The sequence below is a fragment of the Sinohyriopsis cumingii genome, chromosome 6 (genome assembly GCF_028554795.1).
Source record: "Sinohyriopsis cumingii isolate HCF-2022 chromosome 6, ASM2855479v2, whole genome shotgun sequence".
Lineage (NCBI taxonomy): Eukaryota > Metazoa > Mollusca > Bivalvia > Unionida > Unionidae > Sinohyriopsis > Sinohyriopsis cumingii.
In genome coordinates this window covers 19,742,674-19,766,224 of record NC_142966.1, presented here as the reverse complement: position 1 = coordinate 19,766,224, position 23,551 = coordinate 19,742,674, and the positions used below count along the sequence as shown (strand labels likewise).

Sequence of the window (23,551 nt, the reverse complement as noted above, 5' to 3'; positions counted from 1 at the left end):
CTGTGCCCGTCACAGACAGGACATACTGTTCACATCATGAATTGCAGTAGATAGATTAAGTTTTATTGCCCCAATGGATGGATTAAGTTTTATTGCCCCAGTGGATGGATTAAGTTTTACTGCCCCAGTGGATGGATTAAGTTTGATTGTCCCAGTGGATGGATTAAGTTTTATTGCCCCAGTGGATGGATTAAGTTTTATTGCCCCAGTGGATGGATTAGGTTTTATTGCCCCTGTGGATGGATTAAGTTTGATTGCCCCAGTGGATGGATTAAGTTTTATTGCCCCAGCAGATGGATTAAATTTTATTGCCCCAGTTTGAAGTCAAAGCAAAAAATTATGTAATTGTGGAAATCCAGTGCATCACATGAAACATGCCTGTTGGTTCAACTGCAGTACACAGTGCAAATTGCCATTTAATATTCAAAGAGTTGCTGAGACTAAAATGCAATCGCATATATTGTGTTCTGTGAAAGAAGAACAATTTCCAAGCAAAGAATTCCGAGACTATTTAGGTGTTTAACAAAATATGCCAAGTTTATTTATAGTAATTTTCATATGAGAGAGAGAGAGAGAGAGAGAGAGAGAGAATTCTGCTTTTAACCAAACAAAAGAAAAAAGAAATCACACACAAGTGTTAGTGGGTTTCAGTCTTCCAGTCACTTAAATTGCTTGCTTAACATGTTCTCACACAATGAAATATACAAAGCACTAGCCAAAATACAATCTCTGTTAGTCCAGCCTGTTTAGTAATTATGATCCAAATATACATGTCCATGCAACACATTTTCTCAGGAACTAGGCATGTCTACTTTTACCATTTGCCTGGTGTTTTTATGCAAGCTTTACTAAGCACATGATGATGTTGCATTATATAACCAACAGCTTAATAAATATATTTAACAGCTTAATAAATATATTTAAGATTGCTGGTTTTGTTATATAGTACTATAAATGGATATAGTCTTTTAAAGTACATGATAATTACTGCAGTTACAGCAGTTCATTTCTCATGGGCATCCATCATATTACTATCTTGTGCAATTCAATGGAAATTAATAATATGCAAATTTATGTAGTAGATACAAATGTATTTACTGTACAATAAATATCCACCAATTCTGTATGTCCATTATTTTTAAGCTTTATCTAAGCTGAATTTCTTGTTCATAGCCTCCTTGATTTAACTTGTACTTTCTTAAACATAAGCTGAACACATGATATCTATCAATAATTCCTTGCATATTGCCCAAAATGTCTAAACCATGCATTTGCCATGGCTATAAAATCTATATTTAATTGCATTGATTGTTATTAATATGGCTAATTCTTTTTCACAGCTTTAAACAGGTATCCTTTACATAATTACATTTGGATTTATAAAAGGTTCTGTCTTCAAAGATTGTAAATCATTATTATTTCCTGTTTCTCTTGAACTGTTCCTAATAATTTTCAGGTTGTCACAAACGTTATTGCTGTAATGTTCACTCATTTGACCTTCTGTCTGTTAAATTTCTGAGCATATGTTAATTATGACCAGATTCAACAACAGAACTCTAAGAAAAGCACCCTACAAGCAGGTTAATAATCTAAATGTAATTTATTATATAAAATATCTCCACTATATCCATCATATCATCTTTTGCAATTCAGTCAAAATGCATTCTGTTATGCAAACTTTGTTATGAAATGGGTATTTGTGGTACATACAACTGTTGTTACTCTATAACAAAAGTATCCCCCTGTTTTGTACGTCAGTTTCAATTTAGCTTAATCTAAGTGGATTTTCATACATCTCCCTCCACATTCTGTAACTTGTACGGTATTACGCATCAGCTGAACACACCATATATATCAATAATGCCTAAAGATTGACCAAAATGTCTAAGCCATGTGTTTGCCAAGGCTAGAAATTCTCTAACTGCACTGACTACTATTAACACGTGGCTTCCAATTTTTCATGACTTTAAACAGGTATCATGGGTAGAGAACTTCATTAACTACTCCAAACTAGAGTTGTACAAGATTCTGGCATCATAGGTTGTAAATCTCTATTATTTCCAGTCTAAACTGAACTGTTTATATTAAGTCTAAGGCCATTGTGAATACTGTCACTGTGTTCACTTTGGTTATTGTAGTAAAGCTTGACTTTAAATCTATTAAATATCAGAAGCTTTAAGTTAGTACATGTTAATTATGGCCAGATGCAATGAAAGATCATAAGAAAATAAGAAATGCACACTAACAGCAGGTAAGTAACTCAATTAGTGATATAAATTCTTGGTACATACAAAATTAATTGCTAAGCAGCAATTTATCTATTTACTTATTTCAAACATAAGATGAATTCCAAAATGAAGATCAATGTAGCATATTTCATAAATGCAGGCTCTTTAAGTATCAGTGCCATTTTCCATACTGGTGATAAATTGCTTCAGGTCATGTTGAGTGAAGCTACGGTTCATAATCTCTCTCTCTTATTTACACTAAAAACGTATTTTTTTTCAAAGAAAGATGCAGTTTTCTATTTTAAAAGAAAGAAAACGCCATTAAATCTTTTCCTAAGTTTTGTTTTAGTGATTTTTTGTCCATGACTTTTTTCTTGTGATCCATTTACCATAAAATCTATCTCTAACTGCACTGATTGTTATAAATCTGGCTTCTTATTTTTCACAGCTTTAAAAAGGTATCCCTTGGAGAACTTCTTTTCCTCAGTACAAGACGTGGAAGAGGTTCTGGCTTCCAAATTTGTAAATCCCTATTATTTCCTCTTCATCTTAATCTGTTCCTGTTAATTCTAAGATCATCAAAAATTTTGTGAATGTTCACTTGATTATTGCAGTTTTGCTCACTCAACAGACTTTCGACCTATTCAATTTTCAAACTGTTAAAGTCATAGTTGTTAATTATGTCCAGATTGGTCAAAAGAAATGTATGTGTCTTGGGGAGATTTTTAACGTAGCTTTAACAATTTGAGTCATATCACTATATCTACAGTGTGGCAGTTTATAGTAATGTCCTGCAATGGGGCATCGTGCCACAGACATGTAGCATCATGTAAATTGCAATTAGAACAGTGGAGCTAATGGAAGCTGTAGTGACAAGATCAATTAAGGTGTAAGGTGTAATGGGAATAGTGGATCTAACAGAATCTAGAGACAACAACAATTAAGGTATAGTGGTGTATGTAAGATGCAGTGGGAAAATTCAAGTTAATGGAAGCTGTTGACAACATCAATTAAGGTGTAGTGCGGTTTTGTAAGGTTATTGGGAATATTGGATCTAATGGAAGCTAGAGTCACAACAACAATTAGGGTGTAGTGGGGTATGTAAGGTGCAGTGGAACAGTTAAAGTCAAGCTAATGGAAGCTAGAGTCAAAACACCAATTTGGGTAGAGAGTATGTAAGGTGCAACAGGAAATGTGGAGCTAATGGAAGCTCAAGCGGTCCCACAGCAGCTTATTAACCTCAAGATAACATTGTAATGAATAAAAATATCGGTGATGATAAAGACAGTATTGCTAATCTTACACAGAAGCTCACTATCAACTTTTTGTCTCGTGCATCCTTATCAGCAATGTTTATGAAAATATAAAATTTATATAAAGAAAAAACTAAACAACTAATTTTAAGCATGTGAAAGACTCACCTGTCAGCAGAATCCTCTTCTGATTTTTCAGAAACTGGAATAAGAATTAAATGCAAGTCAATAAATGGCTATTATAAAGATAACACAAACAACTTAAGTGGTAATTAAAAGATAACTTTCTTAAAAAAGAAATTTAAAAATGAGACAAAATGACAGAACAATATAATTTAATTTCTTTTTTTATATTTTAAAACCAACATAAGAGTCTCCACCTTTCCTTTATCCTAAAGTAAATGGAATCCAAATACAGAGAATCTAGGTTGAGCATGGATTCATTCTAACAATTAAACTCTGTCCTCTGATACAAAATATTATCCAATACTTTCACTCTTTTATATTTAATTTTTTTCTGGCAACTTATACATTACGTGTCACATTTTTTGTTATGAATAGTGCTGCTGTATAGACAGCTGAGCCCAAGAGGTGAAGAGGAAAGATGACAGAAGACAAAGATATGACACTGTGCAGCTTTTTGTTTAGCAGAATTAAATCTGGGCTCAAAAAACATACTTTAAAAACCAATAGGAATATCTCTTTCTTTGGAATTTTATGTAGATGAAGAGTCAATTACATTCTCTCAATTTTACTGCTGTCATCCAGCTACAAGAATGTTTTTGATAGTCAAAGTTGTGAGTCTGAGTAAAACTCATACTACAGTCTGAACTACTCAAAAGATTTTTTATTATCCAGTTCTAGCTAATTTTTAATCTCCATATGATTGGTATTAACTTGATCTACGTTATAGAACCTGTTGAGCAGGCTGAATTAAATTTGCATGCAATTCAGACTTTGACCTACCAAAAGTCTCAATTCAAGATTTAAATTTAATGAAGTCATGTGGGGATCTATATTCATGAAACTATTAAAGGATAATATATAAAAAATATGATATGTCTAAATATTTAGATTTCTGTGAAGGGTATTTCAGAATAAAGTTAAAATATCAGGGGTGGGGGGAGACACTTTATCCAAGAGTCCATTATATCAATGAAATTTGATTCAAAATATGTTTCCAACACCACAACTCCTTGCCTTTAATTTTGTAATAGACTAATCGTGTATCACAGGGTAAAGTAAGAATTAACAGCTTTTCTTAATTTGTTCCATTTCATTCTCTTCATACAAAGTATACTCCATGTATTGTCATAAATGTCTGAGCCTAAATCATTCATCTAACTCTATTCATCAAAGTTTAGGTCACTGAAATTAAGCAAAATAGAGAAAAGAATTAAATAAAGAAAACCTCAGCATGGCCCATGATTCTAATTTTAGTTTAAGTTATGTTGCAAACATGTCATAAGTTATGGATTTGGAGCCTGTTTCCAAGATTTTAATTAAAATGCTTTTAAATATGCTAACCATAACTCATATGATACAGGTGTGTTGGCTTTAAAAAAAAATCTGAATAAAAAACTGAAATACTTTTTAAAGAAATAAACCACTGATATTCAATGGGCTGACATAATGTGCTTCCTACAATTATAGTTACAGCTAAAGTCTTTCAAGAAAAGACTACCTGGCATTTCTTAAACCTTGATGCCTGCTTTGAATTCTTTAGCATGTCATATTTTGATCATGGTAAAATCCTCATCGGCTGTTTGGTTTGACAGAATTCTTAACTTTTTTCATGTGGATCATGGTGCTTAGCTGATGTCATTTTTAAATGGTCGATATTCCATTACTTTTATAATACAACCACTTGGGTACACTTTTAAAAAAGAACTACCATTAGACATTACAAGTAAATTAAATACATGGTGTTCAAATTGTGGTTTGCCTAGATGCAATTTATTATGACCATAAAATCCTTCTTTATTCAGTGTAATATAATATACCCATATTGTGCTTAACACAAAAACTTACACTATTCATGTAATTTTTCTAGTATTGGATTAATTAAGTGGGAAGACGGTATGGTTTTGAGCTGGAGTTTGTGTTAAGGGTGTTTCCAAAATAAGTGGCCAGATTGATTATAGTTTTACATACTGTCTTCCAAGCTGTCTCGACTGATGGACACATCTGGCTTGGTTCTACTCTTTCCCTGAAACATAATGATACATTATTTGATGAATACAAATGCATCTTCCAAAAGAGTTTCACTGAGAAAAAGTATAAACATCTCTTGGCCTTTGTTTTCGTAAGTGGTGGAAAAAAATGCCACTAGCTATGAATTTTCCCAGATGAGTACTAACTGTAAAAAATAATCTATGTTGGCATTTTTCCTTCCTTATTAATGATAATAAGACAGACTTCAATTGTGACTAACGGCATTATTTTTTAGGTTACTGGTGTAATTTTGGTTACCAATGGAAATTTTTTTAGTGGGAACTTTGACTGGTAAAAAGCATTTCAAACTGAAATAAATCCATGCTAAGGTTTCTATTGTTCATGAAAGAAAGAGGAAATGGGATGGCCAATAAGAAAAACCAGAGCTGGATTTCAAACTGAAATAAATCCATGCTAAGGTTTCTACTGTTCACGAAAGAAAGAGGAAATGGGATGGCCAATAAGAGAAACCAGAGCTGGATTTCAAACTGAAATAAATCCATGCTAAGGTTTCTATTGTTCATGAAAGAAAGAGGAAATGGGATGGCCAATAAGAGAAACCAGAGTTGGAGTCAGCTGCATGGTACAAAGTACTTGATGCTCAGCTGAATCATGTACAATGAGTCAAGTGATAAACCTGTATGGCCTACATGGACAATGTTGCTGTCATATTAATACCTAACATTTCCCTCCAATTTATTGCATAAATATTGATTATCATTAAGACAAGAGACATGGGTGTATATGGTAGTTTTAGTTTAAAGGATTTTAAGTGGTTAGATATGGTAATGTTAGAAACAAATTCCATGTAGTTCACACATCTGATACTAATAAACATTCTGACCCATACAACTTGGGGTCTGTATTTGTTCTCACTGTAAAATCAAGAATTTATCATTTTAATGAACCCTGAATTTGTTTCTATTCTGTCATTTTGACAAATTATCACCTTGGTGTAAAACTACCAATCTGTTCTGTCTAAAAGGCAGTCGTCTTGAGCCCTAGCTTGAGTGAACATTAAATACTGGTTGGGAATCAACTTTGTGCTGAATGTTATTGTTTGTACCCTGTAACAGACATTTAGCTGGGTTATATACTCCTTATTCCCTATATTGGTATATCAACCATACAAAAATAAGTATTTTTAACACTGGACAAACTTTACTAAGCTAAATATGATCATTCAAATGAAATTAGTTGCTGCATTTTATGTTATGGTACCATAAAAAACTCAATAAGGTTCTGTTGTTTAGCCCTGGAACTTGACATTTTCAGGCAATTATGCTAATTTTAATACCAGGAAAACAGACTTAAAATGTATAATGTGTTAAGTGTCATATTCATAGTTTTTGGTAAACACCATCAAATTTCCAAGCATATCCTTGCATAACCTGGTATCCTTGCAGAAGGTATATCTTGATGTTGTCATATCCAACCATATATAGAAATCATTCATCTGTATGTCCATCATTTACCGATATGTCCATCATTTATCAATATGTCCATCATTTATCTTTATGTCCATTATTTATATGTATATCCATTATTTATATGTCATTAGTCCCAACAAACTTATAAGCTGGACTGCACAAAAATCCTCATCATGGACAAATTCAATTTGGCTAGAATACTTGTTAGGAATGTTGGTGATATGTAGCATACTTGTTAGGAATGTTGCTGATATGTAGCATACTTGTTAGGAATGTTGCTGATATGTAGCATACTTGTTAGGAACGTTGAGGATATGTAGCATACTTGTTAGGAATGTTGCTGATATGTAGCATACTTGTTAGGAATGTTGGTGATATGATTTCACTTCAGACCATTAAAAAATTCATTTTAAAATGTATTTATGTTACACAACCAAAGGAGTATTCAAAACTGCTTTAATAAAAAAAATACCTGCTGTTTGTTCTTCTGTCTGTCTGCCTTGCCTGGCTTTTCATCCTTTTCTTTAGAAAATGTTTGCTCTGGTTTATCAGCTTGGCTGTCTGAATTTTTTTTTTTTAGAAAGCTCTTTCCTGTTCCAACTGCACAGGAAAAGAATATATTAGAATAATTAAATGATACAAAATTTGCAAGATAAAATTCACCATATTCCTGCTTAAAACAGAACAAATAAACTCAATAAAAAAGGATCACAAAGCGGATTTTCCCAAAGTATCAACTGTAAGCCAAAAGATTTTACCGTCCATTTCCAGATCAAATGCCAATACAGAGTCTTCATTTTCTTAAATATAAATTGTACTATTCATGACACAATGAAGACAAAAGAATTAACATCTGGTTCTCAGAGAGTAACATTTTCAAATTTTGACCTACTATCCTGCCAAGAAGGATGCATGGAAAGCTGCCTCACAACTGTAATTTTGTCTATATGAACATACAACTATACATGTTTGCAACCCTGAGTTTAAAAAATATATTTTCTTAAAATTCCTATATTGGCATGAGAACTTAATTAGGTCATCTACTTATGAACACAAAATGCATTCTAAATTGTAATAGCCTGCATTAGGTATCTTACAATTGTACCAAAAAGGTGTTGTCAGAAATTCTAAGTTCACAAATTTAAAAAATGTGTAAATAATTAAAAAACATAAAGGCCTGTGAATCTAATCATGTCATTTATGCATGCATACAAATGTGCTATCAAAGTTTAAATTGTTTATATTTAGTGGTTTTTGAACTATCTTGCTAACAAACTTCATGGGAGGGATCGACAGATGAATGTGGCGACACGACCAAATCAAGATTCCCTTGGTTAAATGGGCATCAGGGTAGGGATGATGAAGCAAATCTGGTAACAATAACATGTAAGCATTGCATAATTAAGATTGCTGTTGTTGTAGGGTTTAACACCATTTTTCAGCACAAGACAGGCTATACATGGCAGCCAGCATAAATGGTGGAGGAAGAACCCGAAAAAAACCCAGAAAGGACCACCGATCCATGAGAAGCTACTGGCAAGCTTTCTCACATACCCACATTGGCCAAACCCAAGACTCAAACCCATGCAAACAGAGGTGAGATGGCAATGATCCATAATGGTAAGCACTTTTGACCACTCTGCCACTCAGGGCCCAAAATCATTAAGACAGAACCACGATGAAACAATAACACTCAAGAGCTTTGATTTTCATAAAAAGAGCCCTCTCAGTGAGAGAATAAGCTCTTCTGATGTGCTGAGTAATATCCCAAGAAATAGCAGCTGCTGAAATATCAGCAATGGAGGAAAAGATGTTTCCAACCATTTGTTATCCATTCTGAGTTAGCAAAATTGAAATCTGCAACTATAACTGGGCAAAGAAGTCTATCTTGATCATATAAGGCACAGATGAGATTGACAAAATGAGCACCTACAATCAAACACATATTTCTATTTCATGAGTAAAATTGTTTTCATGGCAATTTCATCTTGTAGCTGTTGTACAACTTCAACCATTTTCTCACGTCAGTAACTTTGAGGGTCCATCACTATTCATCTAACAATATTATCAGCATGGAGACTAACTGCTCAACAGACAGGCCTTGTTCAATTGCAACACACATAAACATTTCCAACCATGGATTTTTCTTCACTGGTACAACAGCCATGCAATCACAGAATATATTTTGCAGGAACATATTCATGTCAAAAGTGATTTTGTGTTCTGGGATTTGACACGTTTTTTCAGAAACACAATGATTATGCCTGTGCTTTTTGCCCTTAATGATTGTTTTCATCATAGGACTGTTAAGTGGACTAGTGTATCTTTGTTAAATAACAGTCGAGATCTTCCTCTTTTTAGCTGAGTCAATGTTGGTGTAACATAATCATAAAGAAATGCAACTGCTGTGAATTTTTTCACATTTCTTATCAAGATAAGTTACATTTATATTATCACAGGTATCTTTCTAACTGCTTAATACATTAATATATTTACTGGGATTTTCACTATCTTCAACGATTGACTCAGTTCATGTTAGCAACTGAAACTTTTCTTGTATAATATCATACAATGAGTTTTCAAACTTCTTGTTATAAGCATCACCAAGTTGAAATCATTTTTGTTCCAATAAAATTCCTAACTTGATTCATTTATCAAGGTGCCCCAGCTACATATTTTTGAAAAATTATACATCTTTTGAGCCTCTTTCACAAATCTGCAAGATGCATTTAGGCAAAATAATGATTAATCTCTTCTATGACATTACAATCATGCTTTTGATTGGGCAGAGAGATTCCCACATTAGCTATGATTATGCTTTTGATTGGGCAGAGAGATTTCCACATTAACTATGATCATGCTTTTGACTGGGCAGAGAGATTCCCACATTAGCTATGATCATGCTTTTGATTGGGCAGAGAGATTCCCACATTATCTATGATCATGTTTTTGACTGGACAGAGAGATTCCCACATTAGCTATGATCATGAATCCTTTCTAAATACTATATGCATCAATCAATGAGGTTTTCACCATTACAATATAAATACCACAATAATTCTCCAATATATTCTCATGCAAAAGGAAACAATATCTGCAAAATATATCATATACAATACAGCCACAATTAATGATAAATTGTTTTAAATGAAAAAATATATGCAAAATATCTAGTACAGCCATGATCAATACTAATATTCCTGCAGTTACTGTAGTGGTTTGATCTAATGTAATGTATTCTCACAAAGGAAAATCTATACAGAATATATTATATATAGTATAGTTGTAGTCAATTCCGTGTGTGTGTGTGTGTATGTGTGTGTGTGTATGTGTGTTTATCTGTACTTAATGCAGCAAACTTTGTCCATGTGCAGCAAGTACTATTCTGCTTTGACAATATCATCTGGAATATCACTGTTGTTAATGTTAATAATTACGACACGAAAATAAATTATCTCTATCTTATCTCATGTTACATGCAAAACTGTTTAACATAAATACATATTTTCTTTTCAACCAGTTATTATTTTGCTTCTATTTACATTTTTATAAAGTTATGGATTTTCCAACATCACATGTAATGTTTTATTTTAATTTATTTAAATATTTATAGATTACTTGACATCATAGATGGGATTTAGTGTCCAAGTTATATGCGTAAAAAATGTAGTTTTAAAACAAAATATGGTTAATTAACATATAATAGTTTTTTCACATGTGTATACCTGACCACAGATATTGAAAAACACCATGGATCAGATTAAATAATTAAAAAAAATCAGAAATTTCTATACGTTCCACAGATAACAGTATCCAATTACAGTCGACTCCACTTAACTGCACATCGGTTAACTGCACACTCCGAATAACTGCATGTAGTCATGCCGGTCCCATTTTTTCCCAATGCTTTTCAATGGCAACAAACTTCGGATAACTGCACTTCGCTTAAAAGCACACTCCGGATAATAGCTCGATAAATTTTCTGCCTGTGGCACATTATTCAATACAATTTTACTCCGGTTAACTGCACAATCTATAGTCAGGATCAGTTATTGCCAGTCCACTGCTGTAGCGCTTCAAATAAGCCAACAATTAAGCTGGTAAATGCGACTTTGTAAATGATTGACATGTAAAGGATGCCATAGGTGGTAGATATGGTAGATACATGTATATCCCTGTCCACCAGGGAGCAATAGGGTGGGAACAATCATAGTACAGCATGGAAAACATTGCTCTAAACTGTGATTTGAACTAGGGGGTAGTTCAACCTTGAATTGATGAGCGCTTATTTTACAGTCTAAAATGACTAGTCGCAAGTGTAAATCCCTGACATTAGCTCAAAGGTTTGAGGTCATAAAATGCGTTGAGAACAACTGAAGTCAGGCCTCTGTTGCACTTGAGTTCAATGTTAGTCACAGTATGATTTCACGAATCCTCAAGAACAAGGAGAAGATCATTGAAGACTGGCAAAATAACAGCAATCCTTCTCAGAAGATCAAACGAGGTGGCAAGTCCGAAGATGTTGAAGAAGCGCTGTTACAATGGTTCGCTCAAGCTCACACTCGACAGATTCCAATAAGTGGACAACTGTTGCTTGAAAAAGCTAATCAATTGGCAAATGGTTCAGGTTTGCATGATTTCAAACCAACAAATGGATGGTTGGATAGATGGAAAATGCACAACGGAATTCAATTTAAATGACAGCACGGCGAAAAACAGGATGCAGACGACTTTGGAGCTGAACGATGGGTAATTGATGTTCTACCCAAAGTCCTTAAAGACTAACAACCAAAATACAGCTTCAATGCTGATGAAACTGGATTGTACTGGCGAGCGTTACCTGATGAGACTTTGTATTTCAAGGGAGCAGAAGCACCGGGATGTAAGATGGCCAAAGATCGTTTGACAATTTTGTTTGCATGCAATATGGATGGTAGCAAAAAATTGGATGCCTTGGTGATTGGCAAAAGCAAATTCCCTCGATGTTTTAAGAATTTGAAAAGCTGCCATTACAGTATGATGACAGAAATTTGGAAGAGATGGTTGAAGCGCGTTGACAATTAAATGCGTTTGCAAAAGAGAAGCATCATTATGCTGTGCGACAATTGTGCAGCTCATGGCGACGGCATCAAACTGTCAAATGTTAAGATTGTTTTCCTTCCCCTGAACACAACTTCACTGATTCAACCAATGGATCAAGGAATTATAGCAAATTTCAAGAAGTTCTATATATCGCTTGTTATTCGAAAACTGCTGTCAGACATTGATGGATCATCTCCCGAAGAAAAAGTGTCCAACCAGACAAGGAAGCTGACAGTTTTAGATGCACTTCATATGATTAGAAATGCCTGGAACAATGTAACACAGTCAAACGAAGCAAACTGCTATAGGCGGACCTGTTTTTCGGTGCCTTCTGATGACGAGTCACTTGATGACCCCACCTATATCGGCGAAAACCCATTTGAAATGCCACACAGCATGAATGTAGAAGAATTCAAAAAATATGTTGCAATAGATGACGGTCTTCAGACAGAAGGTGAAATCGATGACTCAACCATCGTTGCAGCTCTTACAGAGACCAAACAAGAAGAAAATGACGAAAGAAGTGATGACAACGATGCAGTAGATGACCAGATTTCATCTAAAGTCGCTATACAGTCACTCCAGAATTTACGCAGATTCATGGAACAGAGAGAATGTGAGCTGTTTGAACCGTTTTACAAAATAGAGTCGGCAATTCAACAACTTATTAGTAAAACTTGTGTGCAGACATCAATTGCCGATTTCTTTCGGAAATTGGAAATTTCGTTGTGTTTGATTCAACAATATGACGTTAGTGCTGTTCATTGTAGAGTCTTGTTTCATTTAAGTAAACATTGAAAGAGTGGATTCTAATCATCTTTTTACATTATTCTTCACCTATATTCGTTCCGTGCTGATTTAAAGCTGTACTGTACTGTACTTCGGTTAACTGCACACTCTGGTTAACTGCACAGTCTCGTGACGGGCCGGAGGCTGTGCAGTTAACCGGAGTCGACTGTATACATGTTTGTTATATGTCAAGCTACTCCATTATGTCAAGTTTCACAGAAAGCATCAGTTAAAAAAGCTGTGAAATGAGATATTCAGTACTATTATGACCGTTTGCGCCTGTATCCATTTGTAATTTGTGCAAGGACACCAAATTATATGTGTAACTTTTTCAATGTGTTCTTTTCTCATCATGTTCAAGTCAAAATATGAGCCTCTGAGGTCAGTTTTATAAATATCTATTAAATAAAAGCTCAAGGTATGCAACCAGTGCATACAAAATGTTGTTTACATATATTCATTTTTTAGCATATATATAACATGTTTTGGACCCATGATCTCTGACAAGCATTTAACAATTTTTCAGTCATATCGCTACAATGTCTGCAGTGTGGTGGTTTATAGTGATGTCTAGCTTTGGGGTATCATGCCAAAAACATTTAGCATCATGTCCCAACCAGTCATTTTATCCTGACACCAGGCCGACAAGTCCTGACACTAACCTCTTAATCATTAGTGCCAATGAGGCAGCTGCTAGTACCATTTTTAAAAGTCTCTGGTATGACTTGGCTAGGATTCGAACCAGCAACCTTCCACATCAAAGAAGATGCTCTAACCACTATGCCAGCAAAGAGATCTAAACTTTGTGTGAAATGAGGCTAATAATGGGGGAAAATCATGAGATATAGAAGACTTTGACCCAGATCAGTGAGCCTGGTCTAAAAGCCCCTTAATATACTACCCAATCTGGCAAAGTAGTCACCGAGAACACTTGTCCTAAGGGATAGTAACTATGTAATCCTTTTGGGCAGAAACAAACTTTTCCTTGATGTATAAAAAAAGTCATGCCCATATAAGTGATACTTTGAGAAGCAATCATATCTGACTTTTCCTGGTTGTAGATTAGGTGAGTCACTGTCTTACACAGGAACAGAGCTCTTTGTAAGGCACATCTGATAACACTGTATCAACCAGTCATCTAAATACTGGATAATATGAAGCATTAGTGGTTTTATGAGTTACTACTCATGTCACACTGGTAGAAGGGTCTGGGCAAGAAAGCCAGGTCAGAGGGAAGAACCAAATTAAAAGACCTTGACCAAAGTAAACTGCAAAGCTGGTTCCTGATGGTTTCTCTGTATAGAACATGTAAAAATACTCTGCTAATAGTTTTTAAATCTTTTAATTTTAAAAACAGCAAATTTCAGCTATATAATGGTATGTGTGGTAGACAGCCTTTAAAATGGCATTTTTGGCCTATCACTGGTAGAATCACATGTATGAAAGTCATATAAGTCATATTTCAGTGACTAGTAGATAGAATCCAGTGACCAAAATCTTATGCCCCACCCAGTCAAACGGTGACTAAGGGTGAAATGATTTATCAATGCATTAAAGTTTTGCCAATTCTGAAATATACAAAAAAATATTACAGGTGGTGGGGTGGGTGTATAAAGAAACCTTTTTTGGTTATGTTTGCAGACATCTGAAAAGCTGACAGAAAATGATGAAAACAAATGACTAAAACAAAATTGCAGAGGGTAATACCAACCATAATACTGCTACCAATGAAGGGAATAAAATTATGGAGACACTGCTTAACTAGCTTGTGCACATATAATCAAAGAAATGACAAAGACACTGATAAAAGTAAATAAATGCAAGGACTGTAGAGAAATGGTCAACTACAACATAGAAATGGAGACAATTAATGATATTATGGCAAAAGACACATAAATCTGTGAAACTTGAGAGTGCATGTTACACAACACAAAGTCCAAGGAAAAGAATGAAAATATTCCAAACAATGGAAGTGAATAAGACATCAAACTGGGTCTGTATTTGTTTTTATTGTTGCCATGGATTAGGGGGGCAGCACCAGGAAAAGTGAAATCAACATAATAAAAACAGATAGCCTATTATTGCTATTAAAATTATATCCAACTGCTACCTTTAACTTCGTCATCATCTTCATCATCCAGCCACCATGGCTTCCCTTCTCGCTTGGGTTTCTCTAAGAACTTGTTGATTCTAGATGAGTCAACAGAATCCTCAGATGATGCAGACTGCAAGAAAAAAATAATTTCACTCAGTTAAGTAAAGAAATCTGCATTTTAAACCACTAGTCTGTTGTCCAGTCAAAATATGTATCTTACACCAATCAATGCTCAGAACTGAGCAAGTCCTATTACCTGACAGCTATGACAATTGAAATTCTTGGTCTGGCTACTGATACTTACTAAGGAGCTCAACACAAATCAGTTTTAGTCTATGTAAAAAAGTCATAGCAATGCAGATATTTGAGTCTTATTCACTGCCAACATGTGAAATAATCTCTCAAAGATCAATCAGTTTCTTCACAAATAAACTATGCTACTAAATGTGAGTGCCACTATTTAGAAACAAGTTGTCAGTACACCTATTTACACCTACCACACTCACAAGAACATTTGCCACCATGTTTAAGGACAGGACTTAGCAGCCATAATGTCACATGGTGCCAACAATTTGTTTTATTCATCTCAGTCTCAATATGCAGCAATACAAATCTGAAAGGTTGCTTGGTTTTCCTGTTATGCTAGCACTCCTTAGCTGATGGTTTTGTACTTTATGTAACCAAGTAAAAGTATATTTACTAACTCTGACAAAGAGTAGACCCAAAACTCATGTCTGTAATAATACTACTTTACCCTAAAAAACTTATTAAAAAACTGAATTATATACTATATGTGTAGACGAAGCAAACCTTTGTATTGCTAAAACTAGCTAATCATCAAAAGCTGTATAGACTAGTAACACCCTTTAAAATCTTGAGTAGTAAGGACATTTTTAAGAGACAATCTTTTGAGGTACCTTGGATAAACTAATTTAATTAAATGTACAATTTAAACAGCAATAAAAAATATGGTTCCTTCCACTAGAGTAATATATATTGAGTTCACATGGAGTGTGGACAGATTTATACAGGCAATATAATCATAATTTTTGGGTGAGATTTAAATAGACTTTAAATGCTGATCTTGGTTTATTATGGTGCAAAAACAACTTGTGAAATTTGCTAGTCAACTAGTCATTAAATATCCAGACGTTTAGCTTTTCCAGATACCATTACATGTATTTTCAAGATTTTGGATAATTTTTATAGTACACAGAATTTCCAGACATTGATTACATTTTGCTGAAAACTAAAAACTATGGTGTTTTATCATTTAAATAAAGGAACAGTGTACTATTATAATCTGAAGTAAACAAAAGAATGTTTTATCCATACTCAAAAAACATCTGTTAGACCCTGAAACCACTTTGATTACACTAATTATCACCTGGATTACCTGTGGATGTTGTCAACAGGCAGGAATAATATTGTCTGATACACTATATGGCTTGTGATCTTACAGTTCCTTGAACAAAAGCAGCCAATATCTCCTACATGCAAAATTCAAAATTTCTTGTCTTCTCAGATTTATTCAATATCAGCTTTATGCTTGATAACCTCTTACTGGACAAGGTTCAGTCTACAAACCAATTTCAGTATTCAAAATAACTACTCCATCACTGACTTCCTGAATCGAAGTGTAAAATCATATCATCATTCCACAAATGAACCAGACATGTGACCAACTGCCATTTGCTCAATGCAGTTAGAAGATCAGCAGACTGTGACAATCTTTTATCTGTGCAAACCCATCTAAGAGTGAAGATGCTAGATACACTGAAAGACAATGGAATCACTCCTTTATTTGTGCCTTACTAATGTTGTTGTTGTTGTAGGGTTTAACACCATTTTTCAGCACAAGATAGGCTATATATGGTGGCCAGTATTAATGGTGGAGGAAGAAAAGGGGGAAACCCTGGAAAGAACCACCGACCCACAAGAAGCTACTGGCAAGCTTTCTAACATACTCACATTGGCCGAACCCAAGACTCGAATGCACGCAGACAGAGGTGAGATGGCAGTGATCTGTAACAGTGATTGCTTTAGACCAATAGGCCACTCGGGGCCCCACAAGGCTAATGTACATATCACAACCATTACACTTCGCAGAAAACACACACTACAAATAAGAACTGAAATCACACTTCCACAGCTCATATAAGAAACATGTCATGGAAATCAAGATGGAAATAGGAAGACATCGCTTGTGAAGATCAATACACTTTATCAGTGAACCTTCAAACATTAACATTCAAACTGATTCAAGCTAAATGGACACTTACTGCTTATGAATAAATGCCTGAGAAATTGAATCTTATTATATGTGGCTTTGAAAAGCAGTATTTGTGTAACTCTGCAACTTTGGGAATATTTATGTGACAAAATGGTCTAAAAATAGAACCTACCACAAATTTACATTCCAGTTAAACTGTTCATAATTCAACATTGAGAATTATCCTTACCCATGCAGTGACCATTTGAAATCATATTTTGCTAAGTGATTCTGACTTTCTATAATCAGGTGACTACTTACTTTTGACTGGCACCTGTCTATATACAAAAAAATCTGTTCCTTTCATATTTTGAATTCTGAGTTTGTACAAAATTACATTACATCAATTACGGAAATCATTACCTCCAATAGCATTATTCTCTGCCATAAACCTTACATCTTTTCCCTCAATTCTAACCATCCTTACAGTCTATTTTCTACTCACATCCTTTAAAAAGGCTTCAAACTGCTCATCAAACTCTTTCTTCGTCATCTGTTTACTCCTCCCCTTACTCATTTTGGTGGATTTTTGGTCAGGCAATTTTCATTTCTTTTCTACATCTGCAATATTTAAAGAAATCAATCACTATAAAATACAACATGAAAGAGACAACAGTGCAGTGTATCAACACTATTTATAGATTATATATAGGTTATACATGTCCACTGTGCACCTTCAGCAGACAACACTCACCGCTGTGCCAAAAAATCAGCCATGATGACATATGAATAAGATAAATGAATAAGAATAATAAATCCTGTGCACCCTAAGCTTGCCTGCTGAAGAAAATGTGCTAACTGGCAAAGAAACATAAAATGATTAATTTAATTGGCTCAAGAACTGACTGATTCTTATTAGGTTGTGCACCAAAGAAGTGTACATAGCTAATGATCATGATTAGAAAAGATATAAAAAAACCCATCTTCAGTAAAATCACTGCTGCATTTATTTTCAAAGTAAGCATACAAGGAGAAGAAAATGCAGACTCAAATTTTTGAATAAATTGGGGTGGGGTGGGGGCACACAGACATCAAGGAATTCACATCCCTGTACAAAAGGCTTATGGTGGGTTAGACTAACAATGATCTGTTTTGAATTTTCATGTCATCTGGCTTGTTTTAACAACAGAAATGCTAACAAGTTGTCTGCTTGCCAAGGCAGAAGTCAGACAAGAGTGTCTCCCCTTGAATAGAGGGAATGGTACTGAAGCAGATGTGCATGTGATTCCAGAAATGCAACTGTACGGAAATCTTGGGAGGGTATGCACAGTAAGCATTATCAAAGGTATTTATTTTTCTCTAAAAACTGGTTTCTTCTTGAAACATAAGGAAAATTAAATACATCCCCTTATCCAAGTGCTGATTCTGTCTTTGGTCACCTAATGTACATAAGCAGCTCTAAGTCTTTTGAGATACGGGTTAGAATTAGCATGGTTCATACATGGATACAGTTTGGAAGAAGAAAAAAAAACAGTTATTCTCAAATCCAGTAGAACTAGAATAGCCCAAATCAAGCTGCTGAATGACTTGGAAAAGTCCCCTGTTGCACTATCAAAAAGGTCATGTTGAGGCACAGGTACAAGACAACTTGTGCCACTCACTTTCTCCCATTTGAACCCTTTACTGAGGTCATCAGCTAACTCATAAAGGCAGATGGAACAGATTATGTCATAGCAGACAAGGTGGCATGCATTCAACAGTGCCCACTGCATCATCAATAACAAAAACATTTAAGCCTGCATGGATAACATCAACCATTTTAGGCCTTGGTTACTAAAGCAATAACAATGCCCTCAGTGCTGGCCTGTCAAAGACATTCACAAAGGATGCAACAGAAAATGCCAACAATGCCCAGTTTAAAGGCTACAAAGAGCTAATAATCAGTAGCAACCCCAACTTGAACACTGGCTTCATGCTGCAGACAGCACAGGTAGACGTGCATGGCACCTTACTGCTGACCTGTATCTTCAACTTCTGTTGGGATATGAGCAAACCTGTTCATGACCTCTGATGTCACAGGAAACCTCAAAAACTCTGGCGTGGACATCTGCACTCCTCACAAAACCAGCCTGATAACCAACCATCATTTACCATGTCAGTGGTGAACTAAACAAGGGCAGCATGTCTGTTGAGTTCTTCACAAATTATGTTGACACCATTGTCACCATAAGGGTCTTAAAGGCCAGTGATATGATGAGAGGTGCAGGAAGGATTGACAACAGCATGATCAAACATTTGTATGACCCAGTCAGCCCTCAGAATGCCATCACAATAAAAATTTGTTACTAACCTGGCATCAGCCACACCAGCTGATACTGTGACCAGGTCATACATACTAGTACATTTGAGGTCAGCACCTACCTTAACAAGTTGGGTATGCAAAGTTCCCACAGGCAACCTTCATGGTTTAGTCTGTAATTGCTGTTATATGTACTAGGATGGCCTTTGTCTGTAGGTGCCAGATATTGTGGTAGTGTGCCTAATTGCTGTGAGATTGCAGCAATAAATGTGTCTGTTTACTAATGCTGTAATTTAACACAAAACTTTCAAAAATGTTAGTGGTTTTTCACTCAACAGTGATAATGACACCATCACCATCCTGACTGCTATTTTTTTACTTCATAACCTCAATAAGAATCACAATGATGAAATATGTGCATCTCTTTCAATTCATGTACATGGGGTATTAATGGCACATAAAGACGGTAATGCAATTCTGGCTAATGCTTCACATGAAAGACTCACAATTAGCTATGCATCTATTTACTGCTGGTAACACCACTAAGGTGCAAATATCGCAAAATCAATGCAAGTTGATGGGATTCTCAACCACTCTAATGATATTTGCCCTTCATAAATAGAACTCACACAGCGTAAGTAAAAGCCACATGGGAGCAACCAGACCTAGACATGAACATCAATAATTTGTACCACAAGACAATCCTGTAAGTGGTCATGGTGCAATGGCACAGCTCACAGAACAGTTGACATCAACAAAAAAAATACAAACCACTGGTGGAAAAAGTATCTGTGATATCAAGTTGACACATTAAAGTTCACATTGGGATAGAACAAAAAGGCAAATCAGAGAGACATTAAGCACTGAGACCACCCAGAATACACCAAGGCAACACATGGTCTGCTAGGGCTAACTGTATTTTCACCATTGGAAAAACAGCTAAAAAAAACTTACCTGGGTGGGAGACGGACACATGCACAACTGCTGCAGTGATAATGACATGGAATTTGGCAAAATGTTCTCAGCAATAACTTTTCCTTCAGGGTACGCAACACCATAAATCACACATCTCACTAACAAAAAAATTTGTATGACCTTTGAAAAAGATGTATTCTGGTGCATTACACTGATTGTCACAAAAACATGCAATCACTAAACCTGCCAATAGAATGCATGGTATATGTAGCTCTTTTCTTTGATAACATCAACATCTTACCAGTACACACTACAGTGGCAGGCTGGAGATGCAGGTCCACACGGAAGCTACCCCCTCCCCACATACCCTTTTCAATTAAACTTTCATGTATTGCTCCTTATAGAGGAATTATAGGTTACTGCATTTGTTTGGGAAAATATGAATGAGTTTTTCGGATGGTTGTTGTTGTTGCGGGGTTTAACGCCATTTTTCAGCACACAATAGGCTATACATGGCGGACAGTATTAATGATGGAGAAAGAACCCAGGAAAACCCCGGGAAGAGCCACCGACATATGCGAAGCTACTGGCAAGCTTTCTCACAAACCCACATTGGCTGAATCCGAGACTCAAACCCATGCAGACAGAGGTGAGATGGCAGTGATCCATAATGGAGAGCACTTTAGACCATTCGTCCTCGCGGGGGCCCCTTTTTTGAATCCAACGAGTTCATATTTTCCCATACAAATGCAGTAAACTTTTTATTATATGCTCATTTTCTTATTCTACCTAATGCTTAATTATACTAACAAAATACACTACAAGAAACAGAGTAACTAAATGTATGCCGTATTCCAAACTAAATACACAAGCGCAGATTCATCATTACACAACAACAACATTACATAACTCCGCCCAGAAAAATTTGAACTTAGTCCTGCGCTACACATAACTTTCGAAGAAAATGGCGTGTTTACTTAAAATTGAAATTTAGAGTCATATTGTGAATGAATGCGCATTGCAAGAACTTTTCCATTTCATCTGGAATGAATAGACTTTGGTATTTTTGTCAATCCTATGAAATTTCTTGATTATGGACTGGATTTATATGTGACAATTCCACAGGAAACACAGCGGATTGAAGAAGCGAGGGAGAAGCACACTGACATCTGCAAATGTGTTTCTGTTTCTGTCGATGAACGTTTGAAATCATAATGTGGGAAAACTATGAAGTCTTTCAACTGCAATTATCAAAAAGACACTATGGAATTTAATGCTTATTTCATTTTGAGTGCTGTAAGAGTATGTAATTGCATTTATATTCAAAATTACAGTACAATTTCGAAATGTGTAATCAAGATTGAGAACCTGTGAGGACGGGCAACCTGGCAGTTTTGCCTATATGTGATCACCAACATTTACCATTTTTAACAAGCTACACTGAAGCAAAGTCAGCTTATAAATCACAAATATTTATGTATGTAATTTTCATAAAAGTATCAAGAGAGTCAATGAATTTATTTCAACTTACAAACACCATATTAAGTCAACGGTCAATCTGCCACCTGGCCACAGATATGGTGGCTGATGACATAATTTGGGAACTATCTATATATGACAACTGAAGTGTATATTATACTTGACAAGAAAACACCTAATTACCTGAGTTAGATGATAACAATCAAAAACTGCAACTATAATCTTTGACACCAAAATCTGACAACAGTAAAAACCACAAGACATGTTAAGCTCTCTTTTAAATTTATGCCCCCAGAGTCTAGAAGTCCACCCAATAAACTGAAAATAATCCCTTATTTCAATTAATTCAGTAGGCTAATTCAGACAAGGTCAAGGCCTCCATGTAAACATTCTTTATGTTATTCTATTGGCAGTCAGCAGCAATTCAGCTTTTAATTGGGTTACTAATTTTATTGAGTTTCTCTGGTTTAAACCCTGTCCCCATAATGCTTATTTCAATTACTTACTTTGGTATATTTTATTTTATAAGTTGTAGTTATAAGTTTTGGCACCATCATCCCTGATGTAATAATATATTCTGATTTTGTGATTTTTAACAACTGACACGTTTCTTTATTTAAATTTTGAAAGGTCTGCTTTTATTCATATATATATATATATATATATATATATATATATATATATATATATATATATATATATATATATATATACACACACACACACACACACATACATACATACATATATACTCATCCTGTTAAAGAATAAAATTTAAATAAAAATGTAGATCTGAAGTTAATTCCCGTTATCTTAGCTTTTTATCTGCTCATTGTAATATTCCAGATTTGCCGTTTCCTTGTAAATGTGTACTATCTGTGCACCTGTGTGCTAAAATATGAAGTAATTATGTTGTCATGTCGGTAAAATAGCTCGCCCAGAAAAGGTGTTTTACCCAGACTACTTTCAAATATCTTGTAGAGACAGTCACAGAGGCAGATAGGGAGAGGGGTTGAGTCACATATTTTATCCTTGAAAGGGCTGATTTCATACAGTATGATTCATCTACGTCTAGATCTTCGATGTTCACCGGAACAACTTCCACGTGAATGTAAAAGACGTTGCATACATATACAATGCAACTATTGTTTGCCGATCTGTCAATGTGTTTATACTTGCCTCGAAAATTCCGCTACGAATATGCCTAGTAACATTCACAAGGTAAAGATGTGAAGCATACCAAATATCCAAGGGAGGTAACTGAAAAGTAAAAGTCGTCAAATTCATTCACTACGATGCCATAGTCCAGTGTTACGAAACACCCAAATCCACCCAAATCCACACCAAATCGCATTTTGTCTGTCGTTTCATCTCTAAATTGCAACGGTACCTCCCCTCCCCCCATTTAAAAAAAAAAAAATTTAAAACAAATCTTTTTCCACAAATCGAATTATTTTTTTATTGTGCAGTTTTACACAGTTCTATTGGGTTAGGTCTATTTAGACTGACGAGAAACCTATAAATTGGTATCATATTTGTCAAATTCGGTGGTTGT

At 35.0% G+C, this 23,551-nt stretch overlaps 1 protein-coding gene across 1 annotated transcript in view; it reads right to left on the bottom strand.

Moving 5' to 3' along the window:
- The window catches only part of LOC149796463 (centrosomal protein of 162 kDa-like), a 132,314-nt gene extending 109,119 nt beyond the window's left edge, over window positions 1-23,195 (bottom strand). The window contains exons 1-6 of the mRNA XM_089961168.1: window positions 22,952-23,195; window positions 17,809-17,924; window positions 15,107-15,221; window positions 7,598-7,725; window positions 5,636-5,690; window positions 3,650-3,683 (exon numbers count right to left, since the gene is read on the bottom strand). Of these exons, the coding sequence (XP_089817294.1) occupies window positions 3,650-3,683; window positions 5,636-5,690; window positions 7,598-7,725; window positions 15,107-15,221; window positions 17,809-17,880 (404 nt within the window). The 5' untranslated portion in view covers window positions 17,881-17,924; window positions 22,952-23,195. The remainder of the gene's footprint in view (window positions 1-3,649; window positions 3,684-5,635; window positions 5,691-7,597; window positions 7,726-15,106; window positions 15,222-17,808; window positions 17,925-22,951) is intronic.
- Window positions 23,196-23,551: the final 356 nt, after the last annotated feature.